General features: G+C 35.1%; 2 protein-coding genes across 4 annotated transcripts in view; one reads left to right on the forward strand and one right to left on the reverse strand.

Moving 5' to 3' along the window:
• Positions 1-189: 189 nt before the first annotated feature.
• rfc5 (replication factor C (activator 1) 5) lies at positions 190-11,002 on the reverse strand. Its single transcript, XM_059336676.1, has 11 exons — positions 10,847-11,002; positions 9,566-9,630; positions 8,296-8,432; positions 7,576-7,655; positions 6,634-6,707; positions 5,360-5,519; positions 4,139-4,220; positions 3,336-3,465; positions 2,778-2,855; positions 1,709-1,763; positions 190-641 (listed from the first exon to the last, which is right to left on the reverse strand). Exons 1-11 carry the CDS (start codon positions 10,891-10,893, stop codon positions 542-544), a joined length of 1,008 nt encoding a protein of 335 aa, XP_059192659.1. The 5' UTR covers positions 10,894-11,002; the 3' UTR covers positions 190-541.
• A 3,828-nt stretch (positions 11,003-14,830) lies between these two features.
• ksr2 (kinase suppressor of ras 2) overlaps positions 14,831-26,803 on the forward strand; it is a 191,141-nt gene continuing 179,168 nt past the window's right edge. For all 3 annotated transcript variants that reach the window (XM_059336669.1, XM_059336668.1, XM_059336671.1), the window contains exon 1: positions 14,831-15,630. In XM_059336669.1, coding sequence (XP_059192652.1) covers positions 15,457-15,630 — 174 coding nt within the window. In that variant the 5' untranslated portion in view covers positions 14,831-15,456. The remainder of the gene's footprint in view (positions 15,631-26,803) is intronic.

Consider the following 26,803-nt stretch of genomic DNA (forward strand, 5'->3'; position numbering starts at 1 on the left):
ATTATCTCATTATTTCGAGATAATATCTCGTAATTTCGAGATAATATCTCGTTATTTCGAGATAACACACCTATGTAAAAAAAAATAAAAAAATTTTTGGAAGATTTTTTATTTTTTTTTTACATATGTGTATTATCTCGAAATAATGAGATATTATCTTGAAATAACGAGATATGATCTCGAAACAAGATAACATCTCAAAAAAAAAATTCTTCACTTGCGGTTCAGGGCTTCCGTAGTTCTGCACATTTTAAGTGCCCAAAGAAAACCTGTTTTTTATTATTAGAGTTATAAACAACTGCCTTCCATTTCTGCTCAGTTGGTATGCAGATGTGAGTGACTCAGATGGCTGCTGGCGTGTTTCTGCTCTGTGCAGCAGTGGTGGGCAGTCATGCAGCGGACACTCGGGGGCATCTGTTTTCTCTCTAAATAAGCAAACCGACCACTGATTTTCTCATGAAAGTGTAAATGGCCAGTGATGGCGGTCACCGAGGAATTGGTGAAAAGGTTTTCTCTCTCCGTCGTGAAGCCGGTTCTGTATCTACGAGGCCTCGCTGACCACCAGGTCCCTCACCGCCTGGAACGCTGCAACCATGGAGCTGAGCTGGATCTTCTCACTGGTTCCTGAGGCGAGCCGGTGTCTGAGGAGAAGAAGAAGAAGACACGCGGTGAGTCCAAAAGGAACAGTTTCCAACATCTGGAGGCCTCGTGATTACTTGTACGGAACAGGTTAGTTTAAGGCGGTAGTTCTCAACCTTCTTGAGTCGCGACCCCCGCTCACTGAACAGAATCTCACACGCACAGTTCAGATCATCCAAAAAAGAAACAAAATGACCAAAAAAAGGAAACAAAATGACCAAAAGACACAAAATTACCAAAAAAAAAGACACAAAATGACCCCAAAAAGAAACAAAATTACCAAAAAAAAGGAAACAAAATGACCAAAAGACACAAAATTACAAAAAAAAAAGACACAAATTGACCCTAAAATGGAAAAAAAGAAACAAAATGACCAAAAAAAAGACACAAATTGACCAAAGACACAAAATGACCCCAAAAAGAAACAAAATTACCAAAAAAGACACAAAATGACCAAAAAAAAGACATTAAGTGACCAAAAAGACTAAAACACATTAACACATGTACACTTTAACACAGTGGAGACAGAGCTGACTTCGCGACCCCAATTGGGGTCCCGACCCCAAGGTTGAGAACAGCTGGTTTAAGGTACCTGAACCAAACATTTCCAGACTCCATAGGCTTATTATTACATCTAATTCTACAGCAGTGTAGTGTGTGTTGACGCTGTTTATTTTACCAGCTGCTTTTATTAACTTTGCTGATAATTAATTCAGTGCTTGCTCATTTCCAGAGCAGGGAGCAACAGAGGACTTCTCTAGATTTAAACTAGCTTCAGTTGTCTGGTTTGAGACACCAGGAGACAAACAAATATTACGACAGGATTGTTTCGTCACAAATACTAAAAAAAAAATCTGTTTACCCGCGTGTTTCTGTAGATGAAGCACCAGATTATGTTAAAAAAATCTGGCATTTTTCAAGGAGTATATTCAATTTTTTTAAGAATACTCTCAAACTTAAACATAACTGTTAAATTAACAATTTTCCAAACTTTCCAGGTTGGGCAAACCTTGATGTAATGTAATGTTAATAATAGTTTATGAGAGGAATCAAGAGTGATCTCACTTACTCGATGTCAGCCAACTTGATGAGCAGACCGATCCGGATACCTGGAGGAAAGTCCACTGAAGAGGGAAAAAGGACAAAATAATTCAGTTATTTATGTAGCACCAAACTACTGAAAGATTTGCATGAGTGATGAGTATCTTTTTTTTTTTTTAGCAGTTTTTATTTATACGTTTTATTGATTGATTTTATATGTTGCACAGATGAGTTGGCACTTTTAAATCTCGTTGTACTTGTTACAATGACAATAAATATATTCTATTCTATGTTGCAAAAAGCAACACAAGACTACAGAAATGATGAATTCAACTTTTTTTGTGTCACGAGCCACATGTGGCTCTGGAGCTGCAGGTTGCTGCCCTAAAGCTAACCCACCATGCCCTCTAGTGGGCAGGTGAGTTTTAAGTGGTTAAATATTGTTATTGTACAGATTTTAATTGAATATTTGTCAAAGGGCTATCACACTCTATTTTATTTTCCATTTATATCCCAACTCTTTTTGGAATCAGGGTTCCTAGATTCAAATAGAGGTGTGAATCAGCAGAGGCCCCACGATACGATTTTATCCCGACACTTGAGTCACGATGCAAAATTATTGCGATTTTAAGCATTTTGCGATATGCTGAGTATTATGTAAGTCTTTTTATTTCTCCACAATGAATCAAACCCACAGACTGACCAACAAAGTATTCAGTCAGACTGAACTGATATCAAACATGTATGGACAACAACAACTGCAGCATTTTATCAAACTTTCAAAAACGTTAGGCTTCACTGCTCTGAATTTTTTTGAATGAAACATAAAAAAAGGCTGACGTTGCAGCGTTATTTGACAACTTCCAAAAAAAGATATCCTGATGTTATAGATTCCTTAAATCTTCTAGTTTCATGTGATACCATGTGATACCTAAATATCAAGACCATGAATCGATATATTGCCACGCAAAATATCCCAATCCTATATGCTGTATTGATTTATTCCCCACATCTGGTTTTAAACCAGATATTTTCCTTTTTCCTTGAAGAGATTGCATACTGAATGTGCAATATGAGACATTGCTGTCTGGCCTTACCTCTGTGTATGAGCAGATGGATCTCAGTGAGGATATCATGCAGGGCCAAACCTTTCAAAGTCTTCAGCTCCAGGATTTCTGTGAGGGAGTTGTTAAGGAGTTGCAACAACACAAACTCAGCTGGTGTTAGTGGTGGTCTAGATTTACACTCTCGAATCAGAACCCCAGACCTCGTAATAAATAACGCAGAACATGTATGGCAGGGGGGATATTTGTACTTGTGTTGCTGCAATTATCAGCCATTTGTATGTTAAAATCGCCTGCTAACGTTAGCATGCTATCGATCGGCCGTTGAAGTTAACATGCTATGATCGTTATAACATTATAACGTGAAATGAGAATTATCTTGAAATAACGTGATAATATCGCATGTGTGTCCAGACATATGCATCACTTTTAAGCGTTTTCTAAATGCTGCGTTCGTGTTGTCAAATTGATGAAGATGTTTTCTCTATTTTCTTGTGTTTTGTGTATTTGTTTTCTTAAGTTACAGCGCTGTGAAATACAGAGTGATTGTTCTACATTAGAAGCTTCCTGAGTGAATAATCTGAAGGATACGCTTGTATGCTGTGGTGAAGTCTTTGTTGAGGGACCAGTCGAGGATGTTGGCTATATCTGAGCGGAGGGGATGACCCGTGCAGGTGTACACTGTGTCCTCGGTCACTTTCCCGTACGCCATGCTGGTGCTCTGAAATAACACAGGTGGAATACAGTTAGTGCATTTTATTCTTCTGTGATGACGCACAGGGTGTCCATAAAGTCTCTTTACAGTTTAAAGCAACTATTACAAAGACAACTGATGAGATATTTTAATCTTTTGTTTGTTGTATGTTTTCTGTGGGTATCAAAGTTTTTAATCACAGTCAATTTGTGTATTTCAGGTACCATGTTAATGAAATAAGTAGTGTTAAATGAAGCCCTATAAAAATGGCTACTCCTCAAGAGAAGGCTGAATGTGTATCATGGTTTATTGAAACAAAATTGGAAATGCAGACTCAGCGAAACTACAGAACTAAGTATGGAAGAGTCACGTCCGTCAGTTCATGCACGGCACAATAAATTTATTGAGACAGAGACAGTGTTGGACCCTAACAATAACCAACTAATAGTGCCCATGTAAAGGTGTATTAAATCAGGCAAAAAAAACCCTCAATATCTACTCCTTATTGTGTAATAATTTCCACATATTTGTCTGTTCATTTGCTTTTGTAAAACATCTTTTAAGTTGTGAAGAGACTTTATGGACACCCTGTGTAATAACAAGACATAATCTTAATAAATCACTTAAAATTAAAAGAGAATAATGACACAATACCACGAGGCACAATGTGTTTTTTTTAATAAAAAGCCGATGTTCATACCTGCAGTATGTTGAGTGATCTTCTCATATCACCTGATGATAAAGTCACTATGGCCTTCATTCCATCTGGAGTTATGTCGAGACTGCAACAAGAAAGATTAAATCTTTTAATCAACAGATCAATGTGGAGCTGAAAGATTCTGACAGTTTTGAGGGAGTTCAAATGACGACATAATCTCAGGATTCGTTCAAGAGTGTGTTGAGATAAAAACATGGATCACAGTTCCCAGGTAGCCAAGTCAAAAACAAGTCGGGAATTTCAGAAAAATTCAGAAAGCCCAGCTAGTTCTGGGATGAACAGTGATGAACAGCTGTCTAAACATGCGAGTTGGACGGCAGATTACAGTCAAAATGACTCATCTTGAGAGTGAATATGTTTTTATTAGGTAAAGACGAATCTATATTAATTTCTGTAACAGATCTGGCTTTGATTATCCACAAAACATAATTGTAAAGTGAACCGTTACTTATTACGTATCTATGGAAGCCCATTTACGCTAGTTATAAAGATAAAAATGAAAACTTTGTTTTTATTGAGAATTTTTTGTTGAAATTATGAGATGAAAAGCCAAAATTTTGAGATAAAAAGTCGAAATTATGAGAAAAGTCATAATTATAAGATAAAAAAGCCGGAATTATGGAATAAAAAAGCCAAAATTATGAGATAAAAAGTCAAAATTGAGACAAAAAGTCATTATTATGAGAAAGAACGTCATAATTGTTAGACAAAAAAACCGAAATTATGAGATAAAAATTCAAAATTATGAGAAAAATGTCAAAATTTTGAGATAAGCAACTCATGATTTTTTACTTTTTATCTCATAATTATTATTATCATAATATAATGTAATATGCATTGTAATTGTATCATTTAAGGGTGAGTCTGGGCACCTTTGTATAAATAGTATAAACAAACTGTCAACACTGTCAACATCACTGTTTGGTTTCTTCAGTTTCACACCAATGGTCGTGATATAACTAAGACAAATTAAGACTACTTTTTTTTTTAGACCTCTGAAAAGTAATTTTTGGTATTGCATGTGCAGCTTCTTCTCTTTGTTTTGTACAGCAAAGCAATTTCTCTCTGTGCTGTAAAACAGCAACATCTTTTCAGGGAAATCCAAACAAGAAGCACGATAACAGTCCAAATGTGCACCTTGAAATTCCTTCTACCTCTGTTTCTTTCAACAGTAGATGGAGAAGAGACATTCACAGCTCTCACCTCTCCTGCTGGACCACGTGCTCCAGCCGAGGGATCATCTGGGACGGGTTCAGCGGGCCGAAGCGGAACCTGGTGCAGCGAGACTGCAGAGCCGGGATGATCTTGGACAGGTAGTTACAGATCAGACAGAAACGAGTGTTTTCTGTATACTTCTCAATCACTGAGACAGAGAAAGAGATAGAAAAAGAGAGAGAGAAAGAGAGAGGGAAGAGAAAAACAAGTTGGATGTTAATGTACACAGGAAGGCAACCCAGGCACTCCAAAATAAAAGAACAAATTACACCAGGGATGTGCATAGGACCGTGCACTTAACCAGATATGATGAAACTGCAATTTTAAATATGTTTACAGTGCAGTAACCTAACATATTTCATGCTCAAATGCATGTATAACAGTATAAATAGGAATACAAAAGGTTTGAAGCAAATAAAAAATAACCACTTACTGTGATTTTTATTTTATCAGTGCAAGAACAGCAGACCAACATTAATGCAAGACGTAATTTTGAGCATTTTTACACTGCACTTTTAAGATAAGAAAAAAAAAGATTTAAAATCACATTTTATGTTGGACTAAAGGACAAAAAAAGACACAAAATGACTAAAAAAAAGACACAAAATGACCAAAAAAAGGACACAAAATAACTAAGAAAGACACAAAAAGACACAAAATGACCAAAAAAAGACACAAAATAACTAAGAAAGACACAAAAAAACAACACAAAAACATATTTCATGCTCAAATGCATGTATAACAGAATAAAAAGGAATACAAAAGGTTTGAAGCAAATAAAAAATAACAACTTACTGTGATTTTTATTTTATTAGTGCAAAAACAGCAGAACAACATTAATTGCAATAAGTCATTTTGTGCATTTTTACACTGCACTTTTAAGATTTCATGCTCAAATGGATGTAGTTGTACTGAGGGCCACTTCAAGTGAGGGTGTAGGCCGTATGCGGCCCCCGGGCCTCCAGTTGCCCATCCCTGAATTATATTATTGTTAAAAATCCAGTCATCTCTTTGCAAAATTGATCACACAAGCTTATGTATTCAGAACAGGAGAGGCTTGATGAATTTCACAAAGACAAAATGTTCCAGTTGAACTAATTTCAAAGTTAAAGCCCCGATCTTCTGATATTTTTTTGCTTTTTAGAATGAATCTCAGGATGCACCAGCAGATTTGCTGTAATTCACCAGTAGCCAAATTGTCTGGCTGCTCAGTGAGCCGTGTGGCTCACAGTGGGCAACGCCCGGCCGAACAGATGGCTTACCTCGCCGCAATGCATTCTGGGCATCCTGGGTCATTGCATCGGCCTCGTCCAGTATCACCAACTTGAAGCCCTTCCTGGGGGACAGAAAGGCAGCTGGTTAACCAGTTCCTCTTAGTTATGGGTTGTATAAATGAAAGAGCATTAACCTATTTAAGGCGGGAAAGCATTATCGCATTTCTACCATTAAAGCCGGGAAAGCAGATACGTTGTTTTGTAGTATTTGTAGTTTTTTCCACCTATTTTCGGTCTCTTGGCCAATGAAATGCACCAGAATACATGTGGGAGTGTCGCAATGCAACATGGGACTTTTCCAGAACTTTGAAATCATCACCAAAAAAAAGACACAAAATGACTTAAAAAAAGACACAAAATGACCAAAAAAAGACACAAAATGAGTGTTGCAATGCATCATGGGATTTTCCCAGAACTGAAATCATGGCGGAAGACGACTATAGCGGAGGGAGCTCAGATATAACAGCTATAAGCTCTCAAATACTTTTTGAGTTTCATTTCTATCTGCTACAGAGGCTGAAAAATCGATTATTTAGTAGGAAGTGTTGACACTTCTGTTGAATTTACAGAAAAACTTCAGGTTTTAGGGGGTTATTTTAAAATCGCCCAGAGGTTTTACAGGCATTTTTTCCAGGCGTTTTAGGCCTAAATGGGTTAAAAAAAAAGACACAAAATTACCAAAAAAGACACAAAAGTATTAAAAAAGACACAAAAATGCTAAAAAAAAAGACACATTATTACCACAAAAAAAAGACATAAAATTACCAAAGAAAAACATAAAATTACAAAAAAAAAAACCTTCAGGTTTTAGGGGTTATTTTAAAATCGCTCATAGGTTTTACAGGCATTTTTTACAGGCGTTTTAGGCCTAAATGGGTTAAGAATAATAATTTCTGAATAGAAGTGTTGTATAGAGATTTTTAGTCTTACTTGAAGATGGTCCTGGTGCTGGCAAAACTCAGAACGGGTCCACGAACAACATCAATACCTCTGTCATCTGATGCGTTTAGCTGCAAAACAAAAAAAAGTCAAAATATCAGAGCCACAATGTTTCTATCCCTGAACTACAGAAGCTGTCAGGTGAAAAGAGAATCTCATTCTCATTCTTAACTCAAAAAACGTAGTTACTGCATTTCTTTAAAAGGTTCTAATAGTGATGCAGAAACAGAGTGCAGTGACTATAATGTTGTTGTCTTCTTTCGGTTTTTATTTTTTGTTTTCAGTGAAGAAACATTTTTAAATTGATTTAGTTATGAATGTATTTAAAAGTGTTTAACAACTCAATTTAAAGATGTGTGTATTTTAGACTTATTATAAAGAAATGTTGTATTTTAGTCTTAATATCATTTATCTCACTTTTTTATTTCATCACTATAGAGATAATAATTTCCCTATCAAATAGAATTTCTATTATTTTTATGTTTAAATTAGTATATATATAAAAAGCAGACAGTGGTAGGTGCAATTTCTGCTTGGTTTTTAGTTGGATTTTGTGGTTTTTATATCATTTTTTCTCTGAAATAAAGCAAAATTGAAAACTAAAACTTTGTCACAATATAAAACAGACATCAAGGAGTTCATTTTTAGTTATAACTCAATTTCGACCAAAAATGTAGTTAGTGAAGTTAGGCTTTGTTATTGTTATTGTACCTCCAACACCATGGAGTTGAACTCTTTGTCCTTGTACAGCTGCTTGGCACAAGCTAGGATGGTGGAGGTCTTTCCTGTTCCCGGGGGGCCGTAGAACAAGAGGTGAGGAAGCTTGTCCTCGCTGATAAACTTCTGGACTGGAGGAATAAACAACAACAAGGAAACAACATCAACAGTCTGAACAAGACCTTTTGAATGCAAGGTTCAAACACTTTTTCAGTGGTCAAATTCAAGCACTTTTCAAGGACTTCCCAGGTCCATTTTCAAGTTTTTCCAGTATTACAACAGTTGTAAGTTGCATGTCTTAGATGAGTACTTACATGCTAAAAGGGGTAATTTCACTAAACCATACCGACAGCGATGGTTTTACACTTTTAACAACCAAAAGTACAGTTTGCTAATCTCAATATTCAATTTAGTATTTTTTTCATTGAACATATGATTATCTATAGTCAGATTGCAAGAGAAATACAGTAAGAATATCAAGCATTTTCAAGCAAAATCCAAAATCCAAGCACTTTTCAAACCTTGAAAATACAACATTGAAATGTAATCATTTTCAAGGATTTCAAGCATCCATATGAACCCTGTGAATGGTTCTAATAATATAAAAACCTGAAGAACTGTACTGTTAATTGTTAGTTGCTATTACAGTGCAACTTTAGTAAACAACGAAAAGAGTTAAAACTGACAGACAGTAGGGAAAGTTACATACATATGTTTAGAGCTGCAACAATTATTCGATTAATTGAACAATATTCGATTATTACATTAATTGTCAACTATTTAGATAATCGAATAATTGGTTTGAGCAGTTTTTTTTAAAGACAATAAGTCCAAATTCTCTGATTTCAGCTTCTTCAATGTGATTATTTCTGGTTTCTTTGTTCCTTTTTGACAATAAACTGAATATCTCTTTGGTTTGTGGACAAAACAAGAGATTTGAGGACGTCATCTTGTGGTTTGGGAAACACTGATTGATATTTTTCAACATTTTATTGACCAAACAAGTAATCGATTAATCGTTTAAATAATCGACAGATTAATCAATAATGAAAATAATCGTTAGTTGCAGCCCTACATATGTTCATCAGTTTTTTTTAATAAGATGTAATATCTGGTTGCTTCAAACAATACATGAGATAAAACATGAAAATAAATCGAGCAGCCGACTTATATCCATAATGGAAAATTAATACAAGTTAACCCTGATGTTTAGCAGCTTTAGAAATGATTATTGTGTATTTATTCTGACAGTCCACATACTTACTTGTGCTGAGAATATCTTTATGTGAGATCAGATCATCAAGCTTCTGTGGTCTGTACTTTTCAACCCTGTAATACAAAGCAGAAACACATCGTCCATTAATAATCTTATCAATAATCAATACATCCAACAGCCAATTGACTAATTTTTGCATCACTTCGAGTACTTACAGTTAACTCTATGGAGTTTTGGGCTATTTTGTCCATTTTTTAATCCTTTTCATCCTGCCTGTATACACCATTTAAAAAATGTTTAAATGCCATGTTGGTATTTTTTTTTCCCAACACAACCTCACCTATATGCCCTGATAATAATTTATTTTTATTCTGATTTACTGGATCAACATTTTGAACCAAAAAGAAACAAAGAAAAACCAACATGAATGTGATCTTGTGATTGTGTGTGATCCTGTCATTCAACTCTGGTTTTTATTCTAGTGGGACTCTATTTTATGTGTCTTTGTGTCATTTTGTGTCTTTTTTTTGTCATGTTGTGTCTTTTTTTGTCATTTTGTGCCTTTTTTAGTCCTTTAGTCCAAAATAAAATGTGATTTTGAATCTTTTTTTTACTTTCAAAACACTATCATGCTCAATAAAGAATTTGAAATGTTTGCAGATATAACATATAAGAAGGTTACATCCAGTTTTATCATTTTATACTAAATATATTTGAGCTTGTCTCCAGTTTTATTTGGTATATCATCATCAAACTGAAACTGGCAGTTTACTGCTACTTTAATAAGTAACTCAAAAATAATATAAGCAGCTTATAAACCCCGAAAAGCATAATTCTCTACATCAGTGTAAACTGCAGAGTGAACTCCATAAAGAATTTGACTATTTTAAAACATTTTACTTAACCATTGTCAGTGCAAATGCAATACGCTTCAACTTAAGAGAGAAATGTATATATTAGCTACCACTCTTCAATTCGGCATATATATTTTGTCCCTTGCACGAATATATTTAAATTATTTTTTTACAAGTTTATAAATGTTTCACACGAATCGCTGCAACATTTCCGGTGAGTCCAGTTGGTTCAAGTGGCGACAAGACGAGGCTGGATGGATTTAGGAGCTATTATATAAGCAGAATTAAAGAAAAACTCATACGGTTTAAGATTTATTATACGGTTCACAAGTATAAGCAACATTTAACGTTATTTTAATGCAAGAAAAGCAGCGGCAAGGCGACATCTTTAATCCATCACGTCAGTAACGTTTGGTAAATTAGCTTGCTAGCACTAGATATTTCAACCTGTGGCAAACAACGACTTTCAACTCACCATGGTAAGTTTCTGGCCTGTAGCGGCAAGTTTCTTGAAGAAGTCATTGTGTCTTGTAAACTGTTAAATTAACTCCAAACTGGGAAAAAGACTTTTAGAGTTTCTATCGCTTCTACTCGAGTGTTGCTGCTGGCCGTGTTGGCGCGCTGCACAACAAAACGTGCGTCAAACGTCACGGCGTACAGCCAATCAGATCGCGTTTCTAGCTCAAATGGGCGGGGCCTCGGTGACATGACTGCACACTGTAAAAAGTGTGTGAAATATAAAAAGATGTGAAATGTGACACATTTCTACACTGTAAAAAATGTTTGTAGATTTTACGGTGAAAAACTGCTAAACCATGACAATAAAAGACCGTAAAATGAATCATACTTTACCTTTTATTGAATTGAACCATTTTCCTCAATTGACCTTTAGGTAAACATTGATGTTACCAGACAATTGCTGAATAAATGTTAATAAAAGAAAAGAAGGGCTTAGTTTTAGTGTGGAGAAGATTTGGAAGAGTCACAACTTCAGTGCAAAAGTAAAAGACAAATCACAGTTTGCATTATTTGCTTCAGCTCTTTGGCTTTTCAGAGTTTGGATACAAAAATCCCAATATGAACAAAAACCACCACAGAAATGGCTAAAATTGAAGCAGCTGAGTAAAAAAAAACGAGTTAAGATTTATACATTAAGGAAAGAAGGATACACAAAGTCTAAGCAATAAAAACCCAAAGACCTGATAATTATAGTAAAAATGTGTTCTAATAAGTGACTCTTTATATAATAATCACATTTATTTGTTGCAAACTATAGCAATGAAACTATGATATTTTTTGTACAAATTTGATCTTGCTTCCAAACTTTTGGCCTGTAGTGTATTTTTTGTTATGTGGATTTCTATAAAAATGTCAAAACAGAGATTATTATTATTTTTTCTGCATTTGGATTATTATTTGAACCAATACTTTATAGGAACAGTTTCCCTAAAGTGCAACAGTGTCTTCTTGGCACCTTGAGATGATATATTTGTGATTTGAGTTGTGAGCAACAAATCTTATTTTTCTTCTTCAGATTGTTTCTTTTAAAGTGTTTTTTCCGGCCTGAAGTGGTGAAAGTCCAATATCCCAAAAGAAAAGAGAACATAAACAGAACTCTGTGTGACAGAAAAATATATTTTTATTTCTTATACCATATGACACCTCACATTTATCATGGGACACTTTCGAGTTGGCCTTTCCCCTAGGTTTGGAACAAATGCCTAATAAGGAGAGGGCTTTTAGTTTCAATTTAAATTTATATGTGTTTTTTTTCATGAAATCACCAATCCCACTTCCTGTAATGAAGCCTATATTCATGTATTGTAAATGTTTAACCTTTCTCTTATTAGTGTATCTGAGCTCATTATCTTTTTGCACAGACGAACAAAAATAAGACACACAACAAAATAGTCAGTCACATGATGATAACCAAAATCATAATCAAGAAAACCATTGAAAATGTCTAGATATCAGCTCTTGAATTAAACTCCTATGAGCTATTTTTGTTGTTATCATTATATTTGTCCAAACAAATGTACCTTAAATTGTAGCAGGAATTACAATGTACAAGAAAATGAAGAAAAACAAGGGTGGTCTAATATTTACAAAAAAGGTAGAAAAATAAGTTGAGACTCATCTAAATGGGACAAGACTTAAAACACTCAATATATTGTCAATAGAATATAACAAAGAAACATAAACTCACTGTAAAGTCAAGTGATACAGCTATAGGAATACAGGTACATCTAAAAAAAAATTAGAATATCATGAAAAAGTTCAATATTTTTTGTCAATCATTTCAGAAAATGAAACTCTTTTATTATATAGATTCATTACACATAGAGTGGAATATTTCAAGCCTGTTTTTCTTGTAATTTTGATGATTCTGGCTTAGAGATAATGAAAACACAGTGTCTCAGAAAATTAGAATATTGTGAAAAAGTTGAATATGATGGGTCAGTCCTGGGTCAGTGGTGGTTTGGGGCCATGTCCTCTGCTGCTGTTGCTCCACTGTGTTTTCTGAAGTCCACAGTCAACATAGCAGCCATCTAGCAGGACATTTAGAGGAGGAGGAGGAGGAGGAGGAGGAGGAGGAGGAGGAGGAGGAGGAGGAGGAGGAGGAGGAGGAGGAGGAGGAGGAGGAGGAGGAGGAGGAGGAGGAGGAGGAGGAGGAGGAGGAGGAGGTCCATCTAGCAGGACATTTTAGAGTCTTCATGCTTCCACAAGCTCTTTGGAGATGCTGCTTTCATTTCCCAGCAGGACTTGGCACCTGGTCACACTGGCAAAGGTACCAAAAGCTGCTTCAATGACCATGGTGTTACTGGGCTGGACTGGCCAGCAAACTGGGCTGACCTCAACCCCATAGGAGTCTATGGGCTGTTGTCAATAAAATATAAAAGCAACATGGTGCTGTAGGCTGATCTCCATGACACCAAGTATTAATGCACCAATTCATGATTCAAAAGGAGCCCAACCAAGTATTGATGGATAGAAATGAAGATACTTTTCAGAAGCCTGACATTTGTGTTTAAAATATCCTTTTTCTTTATTGATCTTATGTAATATTCTAATTTTCTGAGACACTGAGTTTTGTGTTTTCATTATCTCTAAGCCATCATCATCAAAATTACAAGAAATACTGGCTTGAAATATTTCACTCTATGTGTAATGAATCTATATAAAATACGAGTTTCACTTTTTTTTTTAAATGATTGACAACATTTTTTTTAGATGTACCTGTATTCCTATAGCTGTCTCCCCTGACTTTATAGTGATCTGATGTTACTTTGTCATATTTTATTGACAATACATTGAGTACTTTAAGTCTTGTCCCGTTTAGATGAGTTTCAACTTATTATTCTACCTTTTTTGAGATGTGTGTGATTGTTTCTGATATACATATACAGTCATGGAAAAATGATATTAGACCACCCTTGTTTTCTTCATTTTCTTGTTCATTTTAATTCCTGCTACAACTTAAGGTACATTTGTTTGGACAAATATAATGATAACAACAACAAAATAGCTCATAGGAGTGTAGTGTGTGTAGGCTTGTATGTATGTGGGTGTCCTTTATGCATAAAGGTTTGTGTAAAAAAAAAAAAATTAATATTATTATTTTATATGTATATATATATTGTTTGTGTTTAAAGCTTTGAATGGACTGGCCCCACAGTACATCAAGGACCTCATCTAAATCTAGGGGGAGACTTAAAACCAGTTTTGTGGTCCTCTGTGTCTTTTATTTATTTTACTACTATTAACTATGTCTTTTTTTTGATTGTATTGTTTTATTTATAGCATCATTTTAGATTTATACCCTTATGAATTATTTCTGATTGTTATATGGAAATGTTTGTTTTATTGTTGATTCTATGTACAGCACTTTGGAGACGTTTTTGTTCTTTAGATAGATAGATAGATGGATAGATAGATAGATAGATAGATAGATAGATAGATAGATAGATAGATAGATTACTTTATTTATCCCCGAAGGGAAATTCGGTTGTCACAGCAGTCCGGTGTTCAAGTACAATAAAATGCAATAGATTAAAATACTGAGGTAGCATTAATAAAAAACAACAATAGAAAAAAAACACAGAATAGAACAAGGACACTTAAGAAGTTAAAAAAAAGAAGATCAGTTGGTAGGATGGTTTGCAAGATGAAGGTAATTATACTGGTGATATGATGGCAACAATGCTATAGTGACTAGACGGTATATAATAATAATAGTACAGTATATAATAATATAATATGTAATAATAAATAGTAACACTATAAAATAAAATAATTATAAATAAAATAATATGATATATAATATATAATAATAGTAAAATTGTTTAAATGTGCTATACAAATAAAGTGGATTGAATATATAATAATCGTACGCAGCCCCCTTACATTTCCTACACAAAAAAAAAAAAAAAAAAAAACGAAAAGAGTGAGTTTTGTTCTCCACACAGGCCTGGAGAGGCTGTAGCAGCGAGCCCACCGCACTCCGCGCAAATCTCGCGAGAGCGGCCCCTCACGGCGGTGCCTGGGCGATGCGATGCTGTTGCTGTTGCTGTGGGTTTGATTGACAGGAAACATGTCGGTGTGGTGGGAGCGAACCGGGATGCAGCTGCTGCCAAGGGAGACAGGGAGTACCTGCATCCAGTCCACACATCAGCACCTTTAAAACCAGCAGGCTTCCCCTCCTCGATACGGCTCAACTGCTTCTCTCTCCTGCTTCTTCTTTTTTTTTTTTTTGAAACATCCATTTGAAAACGAAGGGGGCACCCAATGGATGCTGTGGCAAACCGTGTAGTCCCGCTCGGTATCTTCATATTGTGTTTGATTTAGCCTGCAACACCTTGATGAAGCAGCAGGAACTACGAGGACTGTTGTTGCAATGGAGTCGACTCTCTCACGGCTCAAACCGCGTCTGTAAACCTACAATCTGTTTCATGGCGTTTTGCAGGTTGCTCTGCTCCGTGGGCTTCTCCACGTTTCTTTTCTGAATTATTATTTTTTCTTTTTTTCTTTTTCTTTTTTTTTTTAAGTGCAAAAGGGGAAAAATAACGACCACTGCTCCGCAAAACTATGAACGAGGAGATGACAAAAAGCGAGGAGCAGCATCTTAGTTTGCAGAAAGCCTTGCAGCAGTGCGAGTTGGTGCAAAATATGATAGACATAAGCATTTCTAGTTTGGAGGGTTTACGGACCAAATGTGCCACATCCAACGACTTGACACAAAAAGAGATACGAACGCTGGAGGTAAGCACCGATTTTGAGCCGGAATGGAGTGAATTTCTGCTGTGCATCTTCATGTTAAATCAATACGCTGGGGCTGTCACCGTCTCTTATTTATTTCTAGGCCACTATGCATATTTTCCACAACCTTTTTTTTTCCAACGACAAACTGCCTTTTTCTGCGTTGTCGTTGCATAAATATGCAAAGATTTGTGCTGGAGCCCGTTGCTATCTGTTTTGTGCAGTGCAATAAATCAAGAGGCTACGGGGCTGCAGTGGGCTGTTATAGACTTGCGCATTCTGCAGGTGGCGGGGAGAGAAGGTGGCTCTTCTCCATCAGAATAATATCTGAGGCAGCCGAGGCCTATAGGCAGCCCGTGTTTACAATCCATTACCGATATGCCAGCCTGCGCATCTGTCCTCTGCTGCACAGCCAGGCCCCGCTGTTATGCAAGGCGAGCAGATTACTGAAATTGTTACAAAATATCGTTATCCGTTTAATTGGCCCGTGGGGTATTCCGTAAATTGCGTTACGTAATGCCCATAATATCCCAGTGTTGTGTAGTGAGATATCAGACTGTCCGTTTTTAGACCACTTAAACCAGTCTAACGCCCCCCCCTGCCCCCCCTCACACCACTGAGAGGCTGTTACGGGACATAAAAAATGCCATAAAGTGCGATAAGGTCACTGAAAACTCACCATTGAGCACCGCAGACACAGGGCCTGTAAGAATGTTATGGTGATGCCTCGGGAGATTAAAACAAATACCATTAAGTGCGATAAGGTCGCCATAAACTCAGCACCGAGTATCTGTGTGTGCCATCAACACACTTTAAGTCCCACTGGGAATATAATTGAGATATTACATAAAAATATAGTCGCTTATGAGTGCCACACACTAATCCCAACCCCTCAGCAATATGCCTATATGTTATAAAACATGCAGACTGAAACATAAGCTTATTTAATGCTTTGTCTGAGCTTTTAAGTGAAGTTTGCAAATGTTGCATGGGCAGGGGACAGCAATGTAATCCAAGTTTGTGCTAAATATTAAGTATAAATGTGCTGCCAGCACTGTGCAGGCTACAGTGTGAAGATAAATGCTCAAAGTGTTCCCTAAATGCCTTGCAGAGCATTGTGGGTACTGGATTATATGTTGTAAGCATGTTTTTATAACATATTCATTTAAATCTGACAGATCTTTGTGAGTGGATTTTTTATAGGTTTGATTGTGCAACTTTTTGTAGAAACTGGGTGAAGATGTAGAGAGGGTTGTAACTTTTTACGATGAATCCTCAGCTTTTCTCAAAGTAATAATAATAATAATATAGTCAATGGTTGGTACTTGGCCAAAGTAGACAGTGTGACTTTTTGGGAGAGCAGGAGAGAGACTTTTTAATTCTATCCTTAAAGGTATAATATGCAGGATTTTGCTAGAAAAATAATGGGCCTCATGCAATAACTCGTTCTCACTTTATAGTTATGCAGGATTTTCAAACTAAAAGTCCCTTTCAAAGTAATGGAATATACAATACATTAGTGAAAAACAGCCAATTTTTTGACTCTTACAACAGGTCTGAACCACAATTGTGTTTTTGCAGAAGAGAAATTTCAAAATATGAGGAAACTGGTAAGTTGGCAAGCACTCCTAAAGCCTCTTTAGAATGAATCTGTTTCCATGAGTGGTTCTTGCATGAGACCCAGTATATAGACATCAAATATATATACAAAAAGTGTCCCTTTTCATAATTTTTGACCCATTAGTAGTGCGTGGCAGTGTCTGTTTCTGCAGACAACCTCCCCTCTGCTTGTATTTTCTCTTTTCTTTTCATGTTGCTGTGTTCGGGACGTTTCTGGGCATCACCCTTTGGGCACAAAGCTTTAAAAATAGCAGACAGATCTTAGAGTGGGGTCTCCAAGCAGACAAAGCTCTTTCCGAGATGAGAGTGAATCTGGGGTTCGCTTTCAATTTCATTGACCGGGGAGGAAGGGCCAAGTTTAAATGTTTATATACAAACAGGACGCACCAATTCCTGCATAGTACGCCTTTATTCAGTCTCCAAATTCATCTGTAACAACAGCTAGCTCAAAGTTTTGCACACACAGATTAAAATGAACTAATTAATGTTTAAAGATTACAATTTTGAAGTTCACAGTCCCAAAAAATTTACTTGTTTATTGCCGACATGGCTGATATTCTGACCTGTTTTTTTCCACACCAGGCTGGCACAATTTACATAAAAATATAATTTTTATTCTGTTAGAATCTGTACAAATTAGTTCATAAAACTCTTTTCAATATTCCTTAGCACCAGCTTTAGAAGTACTGGCATTTAGGTTTACAGAGTGACCCTGTTAACTGGTGCCCTTAAACTGATGCGTCCATGGTTGCTCGTAAATCAAGCAAAAAGTTGGCACAGATACACACAGATGAGTATTTAACGTTGTGAAATTGAAGGCTTTTACAAGGAAATCTACATGTTCTGTTCAGCTGCAGTCGCTACAAGCGGCCACGATGCATTTTGCTGAAAGTTGTCAGTTAACATGGTCACTCTAAACTGAAACACAGATAGCTGTGTTGCCCGAAGTGGCAGTTGCACTTGCACATCATTTAACTATTAAAATTATGTTTACTGTAGAGTTTCCTTCTATTATTAGGGGTACAGATAATGTTTGGTTCAGATTTAGGCAGGGGGAAACACATATTGACCAGTGGAAACACCATTTGACACAACACCGCCATGCCTGGTGTTGTAGATCAGGACTCGTACAACAAAGTATGTGAACGTTGTTAACTGCCTCGAGAGTTAACTATGCTCAGGCTCATGAATGTAATCTTTTAGCACATTCACTGAACAACATCTTCTTTTGGCGATAGATAGATAGATAGATAGATAGATAGATAGATAGATAGATAGATAGATAGATAGATACAGGTGCATCTCAATAAATTAGAATATGATGGAAAAGTCCATTTCCAGTAGTTCAAGTCAGAGGCTAAAATTTCCATATTAAACATACTTTTTAAAATTGGTCTTTTGTAATATTAAATTTTTTTGAGACACTGAAGTTTAGGTCTCAAATGTAAGCCATAATCATTATAATTAGAAGAAATTAAATAGATTAAGAATAATCTTATATAATATTAAAATGCTTCATTCTGTGTGTATATGTATATGGATCTATGTGTTATTTCTACTTTTTTAATTTAATTACTGACATAAATAAACTTCTATGATATTGTAATTTATTGGGATGCACCTATAGATAGATAGATAGATAGATAGATAGATAGATAGATAGATAGATAGATAGATAGATAGATTTAATTGATCCTAAAGTGGGAAATTACTGTGTTACAGCGGCAGCAAAAATTATGAATAGATAAGTATAAATAATCACTAAGTGCATTTGTATGAGAGTCCAGTTTCATCTGTCAGACAGAGGTGAAGAGTTATACAATATATTATGTTCAATCAATATTATGAAAAGTTGCATGAAATAGACCGTGTTGTATTAATGTGCTCATTAATGGTGCACATTAGAAGTTCCAGTTAAGATATTGTCCTTTAAAACGTGATTACAGTATGATATATACAGACTTGTACATTTGCTGGGATAACCCATGTGGTTAAAGGGATGTTGCAGAGTTTTTGACCACACTGTAATGAATTTCACGGTAAAATAACAGTAAAATACTGGCAGCAGGGACGCCAGTATTTAACTGTTATTTTACAGTCCATGTACTATAATTTATTTTAACAGTATATTATCGTATTTTGGATTACAGTATATGCCCGAAGGATAACGGTGGGTGTTGTGGTTATTTTACAGGGCATTTATCATAATTTATCAAACAGTAAAATACCGTTTAATGCTGTTAATTACAGTTATCTATTGTTAATTGACCAATTTAACTGTTATTTTACATGTGAGGGATGAATATTTAACAGTATTTTACAATTATTATAAAATACAGTAGGATACTGTTGTAAATCCACTGTAAAAAAGGTTTGTAGAAATAACAGTAAAACACTGTCAAATACATCAGAAATAGGGCATAAAATGAAAAATTGTATATCACTGTATTAGACACTTTTAATTACCGTAAATCAAAGAATAGCACAAAACGTATACTTTTTTTTTCTGTCATAAAATGGAAGAAACACAGTTTTGCTGTAAAATATAACATTTTCATGCAAAATTTATGGAGAAATACCATGATGTGTGAATGAATGATTACATTGAACAATTACCCTAAAAATAACAGGATTATTCAGACTAAATTACAGTTTTTGCTGATATTTACATTTAAATTTAGAATAGAAAACCCACTCACTGTAATTTTTACGGTGAAGTTCTGGCAACCACAGCTGCCGGTATTTTACCGTAAATTAAACAGATTATTTTTTACAGTGTATACAGCAATTTGTGTGTGTTTTAATGTGGCAGGACTGTTTGTTTCACTTGTTCTACCAGAGTGACATGATGGGTGATGTGTAGCACATTTCTGACGACTACAGAGGGCGGTGAAGCAAGGCAGCACTGGGCCAATAAAAGAGAACAGTAGACAATAGAGTTTCCAAAACATTTATAAGTTATTCATCTGTTTATACCTGATCTGTTGAATTGATTGTTGTAGGAGACATAATGTACTGGGGGTCTTTGTTATACTCTGTAGCTCTTTACAGTGACTCAGTGACAGTTTGAACTGATTCATTTTACTTTCATGGCTTCTGTACACTGTAAAAAATGTCTGTAGATTTTACGGTGAAAAACTGCTAAACCATGACAGTAAAAGACCGTAAAATGATAAATGGGCTAATTCAGTTTCAGTAACAATGAAACATCGTAAATGTATATATCAGCCAAAACAGTATTTTTTACATAAAAAAAAAAAAATACAGTACCCCACTGTAAAATACACTGGCACCATGTTTGTCGTGCAAAAATATACTGTAATATATATATACAAGTCATTTTAGCATTTATTTTTTATAAAAAATACTTTTTTTCACTGTTAAATGTACTAAACACCATATCTCGAACAGAAATATACTGTAATATTTAATGGTAAAATCTGGCATTTATAAAGTGTTTCTTGTCAGTTATATGGCAGAGCAGCATTTCTTTTCATGGAAAAACTTTTTATTTTTACGCTAAAATATGGACTAAAATGGCAATCTTAAACAGGAAATCAACAGTGCTAATACAATTTTACCGTAATATTACAAAAAGTTGCACCGTATTTATAACGGTAAAGTTCTGGCAATCACAGCTGCCAGTTTTTTTACCGTAAAAACAACAGGTTTATTTTTACAGAGTAGAGTAAGATAAGTGAGAATTATCTTCCATTTTATCAACTTTTTACAATGATAAGGCCTTCATGAACAACGACCTGTGTGTCCCTCAGGTTACACTATTAGCTCTGTCCCCATTGTTGCAGTTTTTAATATTTTTGTGGCATCGTTTGCACCTGTATGTTGACAGCATGCAATCGATTTGCTTTGAATTCCATCTACAGCCACTTTAACACTGATTGTGATTTTATTGATTCACATTACGTGAACCCAAGTGATATATATTACTGAAAAGCCGAAGACAATTATCTAAATTATAAATCTATAATTATAAATATAATATAAAGTTTCCTTTACAGATTTTTATTTTTTTGAAAACATAATAATTACGCAACACAATGCCTTTACAAAGTTGTTGGTGTTGATATTAGGAACATACACTACCACTCAAAAGTTTGGGGTCACTTAGAAAAGTCCTTATTTTTTGGAAGAAAAGCACTATTTAAAAAAAATTAAAATAACAATAAATTGATCAGACAGACAGTCTAGACATTGTTAATGTGGTAAATGACTATTAGATAGACAGATTCGGTTGTCACAGCAGTCCGGTATTTAAATACAATAAAATAAAATTATAAAATACAATAGAATAAAATACTGAGGCAGAATAAATAAAAATAACCTTAAAAACCCCAGAATAGAACAAGGACACTTAAGAAGTTAGAAAGAAGATAAGTTGGTAGGAAAGGTACAGTAATAGTAATGGCAGCAACAGTATATGCATATAATAATAATAATAATAATAATAATATTTTGATAATTAAAGCTGGAAATGGCTGATTTACTTATAGAATATCTATTATATATTGTCAGCAACCATCACTCCTGTGTTCCAGTGGCACATTGTGTTAATCCACGTTTAAAGTGTTGAAAGGCTGATTGATCATTAAAACATCTGAGCATTATGTTACAACAATTGTTTTGTGCTGATTTGAGAAGCAATAAAATGATCCTTCCTCAGGCTGGTTGAGTAGCTAGAGGTAAAGTTGGAGATTTGTACAGGTTAAAATGATTATTTCTGTTCTTATCAATGTCTTTTCTATATTTTTGATTCATTTTGTAACTCATTTCATTAATAAAACAGTTTGTTTTCATGGAAAACAACACAGACATTTTCTGGTTGACCCTTAACTTTTGAGTGTTAGTGTGAGTAGTAGAAGTTCTGGTAAAAAGTGTTATTTAGAACAGCTATTCTCAACCTTGGGGTCGGGACCCCAATTGGGGTCGCGAGATGATTTCTGGGGGTCGCCAAATCATTTGTTTTAGTCTTTTTGGTCACTTAATGTCTTTTTTGTTCATTTTGTGTCTTTTTAGGTCATTTTGTGTCTTTTTTTTAATCATTTTGTGGTCAATTTGTGTCTTTTTTGGTCATTTGGTTTCCTTTTCTTGGTCATTTTTTGTCTTTTTTTGGTCATTTTGTGTCTTTTCTGGGTCATTCTGTGTCTTTTTTGGTCATTATGTGGACAATTTGTGTCTTTTTTGGTCATTTTGTTTCTTTTTTGGGTGATCTGAACTGTGCGTGTGAGATTGTGTTCAGTGAGCGGGGGTCACGGACAACATACATGTTAAATTGGGGGTCACGACTCAAAAAGGTTGAGAACTACTGATTTAGAAGACACAGTCATATTTCTGGCCTCTTTATAATTTCCAATATTCACTTTCACTTAGAACTGTTTTACTCTCTATCAGCTCCTGATAGAAATATATCCTTGTTGCATTGACCAGCTAGTTGCTGTATTGTCTCTCTGTTATTTGGTAGCGTACAGTGGGTTTGTTAACCCTTTGATGCACAACATATTGACCCCCCTTCTAATGCACAACATGGGTAAAAATGACCCTCATTCATTCCCCATGTTATTTAATGCTGCTGTGTGTTTCTGTGCTCTATCCTTTGATGTCAACTTATTTTATGATTGAATATTCCAAGTATTCTTTAAATATCTTGTTTTTGATAACAACTGATAATTATTTTCATTTTGCCTGTCAAACTTTATGAAGAAAAAAAGTTTTTGTATTATTACACAGCTAACTACTTGGATTAGTAGTTTGCTAAGCTAACTACTTAGCCAAGAAGTTAGCTAAGTAGTTAGCTTAGCAAGCTCCTTAGCTAAATACTTAGCCAAGAAGTTAGCTAAGTAGTTAGCTTAGCAAGCTCATAAGCTAAATACTTAGCCAAAAAGTTAGCTTAGTAGTTAGCTTAGCAAGCTCCTTAGCTAAATATTTAGCCAAAAAGTTAGCTTAGTAGTTAGCTTAGCAAGCTATTTTAGCAAGCGTATAGCTAAAAAAAAAATGGATATGGGTCATTTTTGACTCATGTTGTGCATTAGAAGAGTAGTGACACAAAAAGGGATTTTATTTAAAAAAAAATGAATTAAGGAAAAAATAATATAAGGATGTATGATGAACAAAAACAAACTAATTGAGGAAAACCTGGAATACTGAATGATGAAAATAATTTATGTCAAAGATATAGAACATAAAAACTCTTATTATATCTTAGCTGGTGGACCTTTTAGCATCAGAATATTGATCACTGTGGTTTTAAGTTGTGTTCCAGTATAACCTTCTTTGCATCCCAGTTGGCCAACTCTTACTTTGTAAATGCATAAATATCCAGATCCAGTGATGACTTAGATTTGTTGCAACCACCACAAAGCTCTAAATGAAGCAATGCTAGTGATTGAATCCGTGTATCTTCCCTTCAATCCATATCCGTTTGGAAATCAAAACCTGAAAAACGAAAAAAACAAGTTTGATTTCATGTTGTATTTTTTATTTTATTTTTTTCAAGTAAAAAAACTGATTTTTTAAATTCAAAATATTCCTGTAAAATATGAATTGATTGTCATTTCTCATTTTTATTGTCCATGTCTCCCTTAACATAAGAAGATGGGAAATGAGACAAACAGAAAATAAAAAAATCTAATATCAAATTGCAATTGATAGGAAACTATCAATAATCAAAGACTCATTTTACTTCAGCTGGACAGTGGACACCCTCAGGATGTCCTGCAGCTGATTACAGGACATTCTGATGTATCAGTTGACCACTAAATAAAAAAAAAATACAAATTGTAAATTTTCAAAATCAACATTCGGGCCCTTATTCTCATACTTGATATCCTGGTCATGCATCATGTTTTAAAAAAGAGAAAAGTGTGACTTTTGTATAATGTATAATGTAAATGGAAAGTTGATTATTGAAAAAACAAGTCACTTTTTGTTATCCGTGTTCTGATTTCCAAACGGGTAAGGATTGAATGAAGATAGATGGATAAGTGAGTGATTTTGCAAAACTTCACTTATTCAACTGTAACCATACGTTTTTTTCATCTCTAATACACTCTTCACAATAAACTATTTTTAAAAAAATATGCTGCTTGGACATTCACTGAGCTGGAAAAATCCAGCTTCTGACCACGTTTTTATTAGGTGTATGTCCACCAGACAAAATAATAGAAACAGAATTCAGGTCAGAGTGAGATATTTTGGTAGTCACGTACTGTAGTGGGCTGCAATTCCTCTGCTTTTAAATTTAGGATACAATCCCCTTGAAAAAACACATTTTATCAATATCCAGGAAGCAGAACAGATATTTCTGTGAAAACTATCTTTGAATGGAACAGCATGTATGCTTTTTGTTTTATTTTATTTTTTTTGCGTGAGATTATTTGTGGAAGAGTGATAAAAATGAACGAGAACAATAAAAAAGAAATAACACACTTAATAGTTAATTCACAGGTGAAACAAAGGAGTTACTCATCTAATCTTCCTCAGATCCTCTGAGCTGTGGAAGCTTTCAGGATGACAGTCCTCTTATTGCCTCGACGACAAATGAGTCGTCCACCAGGGGTTTTGATGAGGATCACAATGACGTCAGCCGTACGCAAAGCCTCCCTCGTTAACCTGCCCTGATCTTTACTGAGAGCCGTGTCTATGGGAGATTCCTGTGCGACACCTCTCTTTTCCATCTCTATTATTAACCTAAAGGGTCCAGATTGTGCCTCAGACACAAAGAGGCGTTGAGCGCTGACCTTTCTTTAGCCAAAAGCTTTACCCAGAATAGCAGCCCATATCATTACCTGGATGAAGTGTTGATACTGGTTTCCATTAATATGATTATGCATTGTCGGCAGTATCCCTTGGATACGCTGGAATGATCCACGCACATGATGAATTGTTTTTTTTTTAAGGCTTTTATAGAGAAGCAGACGCCTGACATGTGATCCAGTTATTTGATGCATATAACAGCAGGGGTCTCAAACTCAAAGTACCTGGGGGCCGCTGGAGGCAGTATCAAAATGACCAAAAAAAGACACAAAATTACTAAAAATAAATGAATAAATACACAAAATGACAGAAAAAAACTAAATTACTTAAAAAGGACACAAAATGACCAAAAAAAGAGAACAAAATTACCAAAAAAAAGACATAAAATGACCCAAAAAAAAAGACACAAAATGACCAAAAAATACATAAATACACAAAATGACAGGAAAAAAACTAAATTACGGTACTTAAAGAAGAAACAAAATGACCAAAAAAAAGACACAAAATTATTTAAAAAAGACACACAATTATTTAATTACCAAAAAGACACAGAATTACCAAAAAAGACACAAAATTATTAAAAAATGACACAAAATTATTTAAAAAAGACACAAAATTACCAAAAAAAGTAATTAAAGGGACCTTCCACACACAACACGGTAAAGTGCCATTCATATTAAACTCACATTAAAACTTTCATATCAAGGTGGGGGCCACAAAATATTGTCACAAGGGCCACAATTGTGTGGTGACATTTTGTTGATTTTTTTTTTCGCAAAATGGCAAAGCTGTTTCCTTTGGAAAAGTCTGCAAAATAGGGTTTCAATATGGCCTCCTGGAGGTCATGTGACAAATTAAAGCTTCGCTATTGGTTCTGGTTTAGGGTAGTCTCTACCACCTGTATGAGTAAATGGGTGAATGAGTGCAGTCTGTAGTGTAAAGCGCTTTGAGTGGTCGCAAATCAACTAGAAAAGCGCTATATAAATGCAGGTCCATTAACCATCCATTTTTTTAAGTATTGCATCTCTCAAAAACATGCATTGTAGAAATATGACAGGCCAAAAATGGGTATGTTGTCTGAGGGCAACACCGTACCATAGAGGGTTAACACAAGGCTTTTATTCTGAAATATTTGCAGGACCATGTTATGGAAAATGTACTGAATTGCTTGGCTCCACAAGTGAGTAGAGTTACAGCTTTTTATTGGGGTAATATGTTGGTAGAATTGTGTTATTTTAATGTAGATGGCAGACTGTCTGTCTGTCTGTCTGTGTGGACGCTGCTCCGGTGCAGCTGCAGAAAGTTCAGCAAGTAGCCATTCCTCATCTCTGACATGACACCTGTAGAGGCTGATGTCCATGTGTGGATTAAGCACTAAATTGTTAAATTTGACTAATTGAAAACTGTCTCTCCCCGCTTTGTACTACTCCACCGGAAGTTTGTATGAAAGTTTGATCACAACAATGGGTTAACTCTGATTATCCTGCTTAATTTGAATGGGAATGTCCTTTGTAGGGTTGACAAAAGTATCGATACTCAAAAAAGTATCGATACTAAAACGTTGTATCCGTATACGATACTCATTTTCAAAAGTATCGAACGTACCTATTACTGATGTTATCGTGGCTGGTGACCCGCATTAATGTTGGCCGTGTTATTATTAGCCATTAGCCGCAGCTATCACACGTTAATGATTATAAACAACGTAAATAAATAAAAATCAGGCACGTAGTTTGCCCATATTACGTTAATTGACACAGTGTCAGTATACATAAGCATAGAATTA

Source organism: Centropristis striata, chromosome 7, assembly GCF_030273125.1.
Source record: "Centropristis striata isolate RG_2023a ecotype Rhode Island chromosome 7, C.striata_1.0, whole genome shotgun sequence".
NCBI lineage: Eukaryota > Metazoa > Chordata > Actinopteri > Perciformes > Serranidae > Centropristis > Centropristis striata.

Excerpts from the sequence above, each read along its gene's own strand:
- rfc5 (XM_059336676.1), bottom strand. The coding sequence starts at position 10,893 with ATGACTTCTTCAAGAAACTTGCCGCTACAGGCCAGAAACTTACCATG. Across the intron at positions 5,520-6,633 it reads CCAGAATGCATTGCGGCGAG|TGATTGAGAAGTATACAGAA; the intron begins GTAAGCCATCTG and ends TCTCTGTCTCAG. Across the intron at positions 1,764-2,777 it reads CCATCTGCTCATACACAGAG|TGGACTTTCCTCCAGGTATC; the intron begins GTAAGGCCAGAC and ends TTCCCTCTTCAG.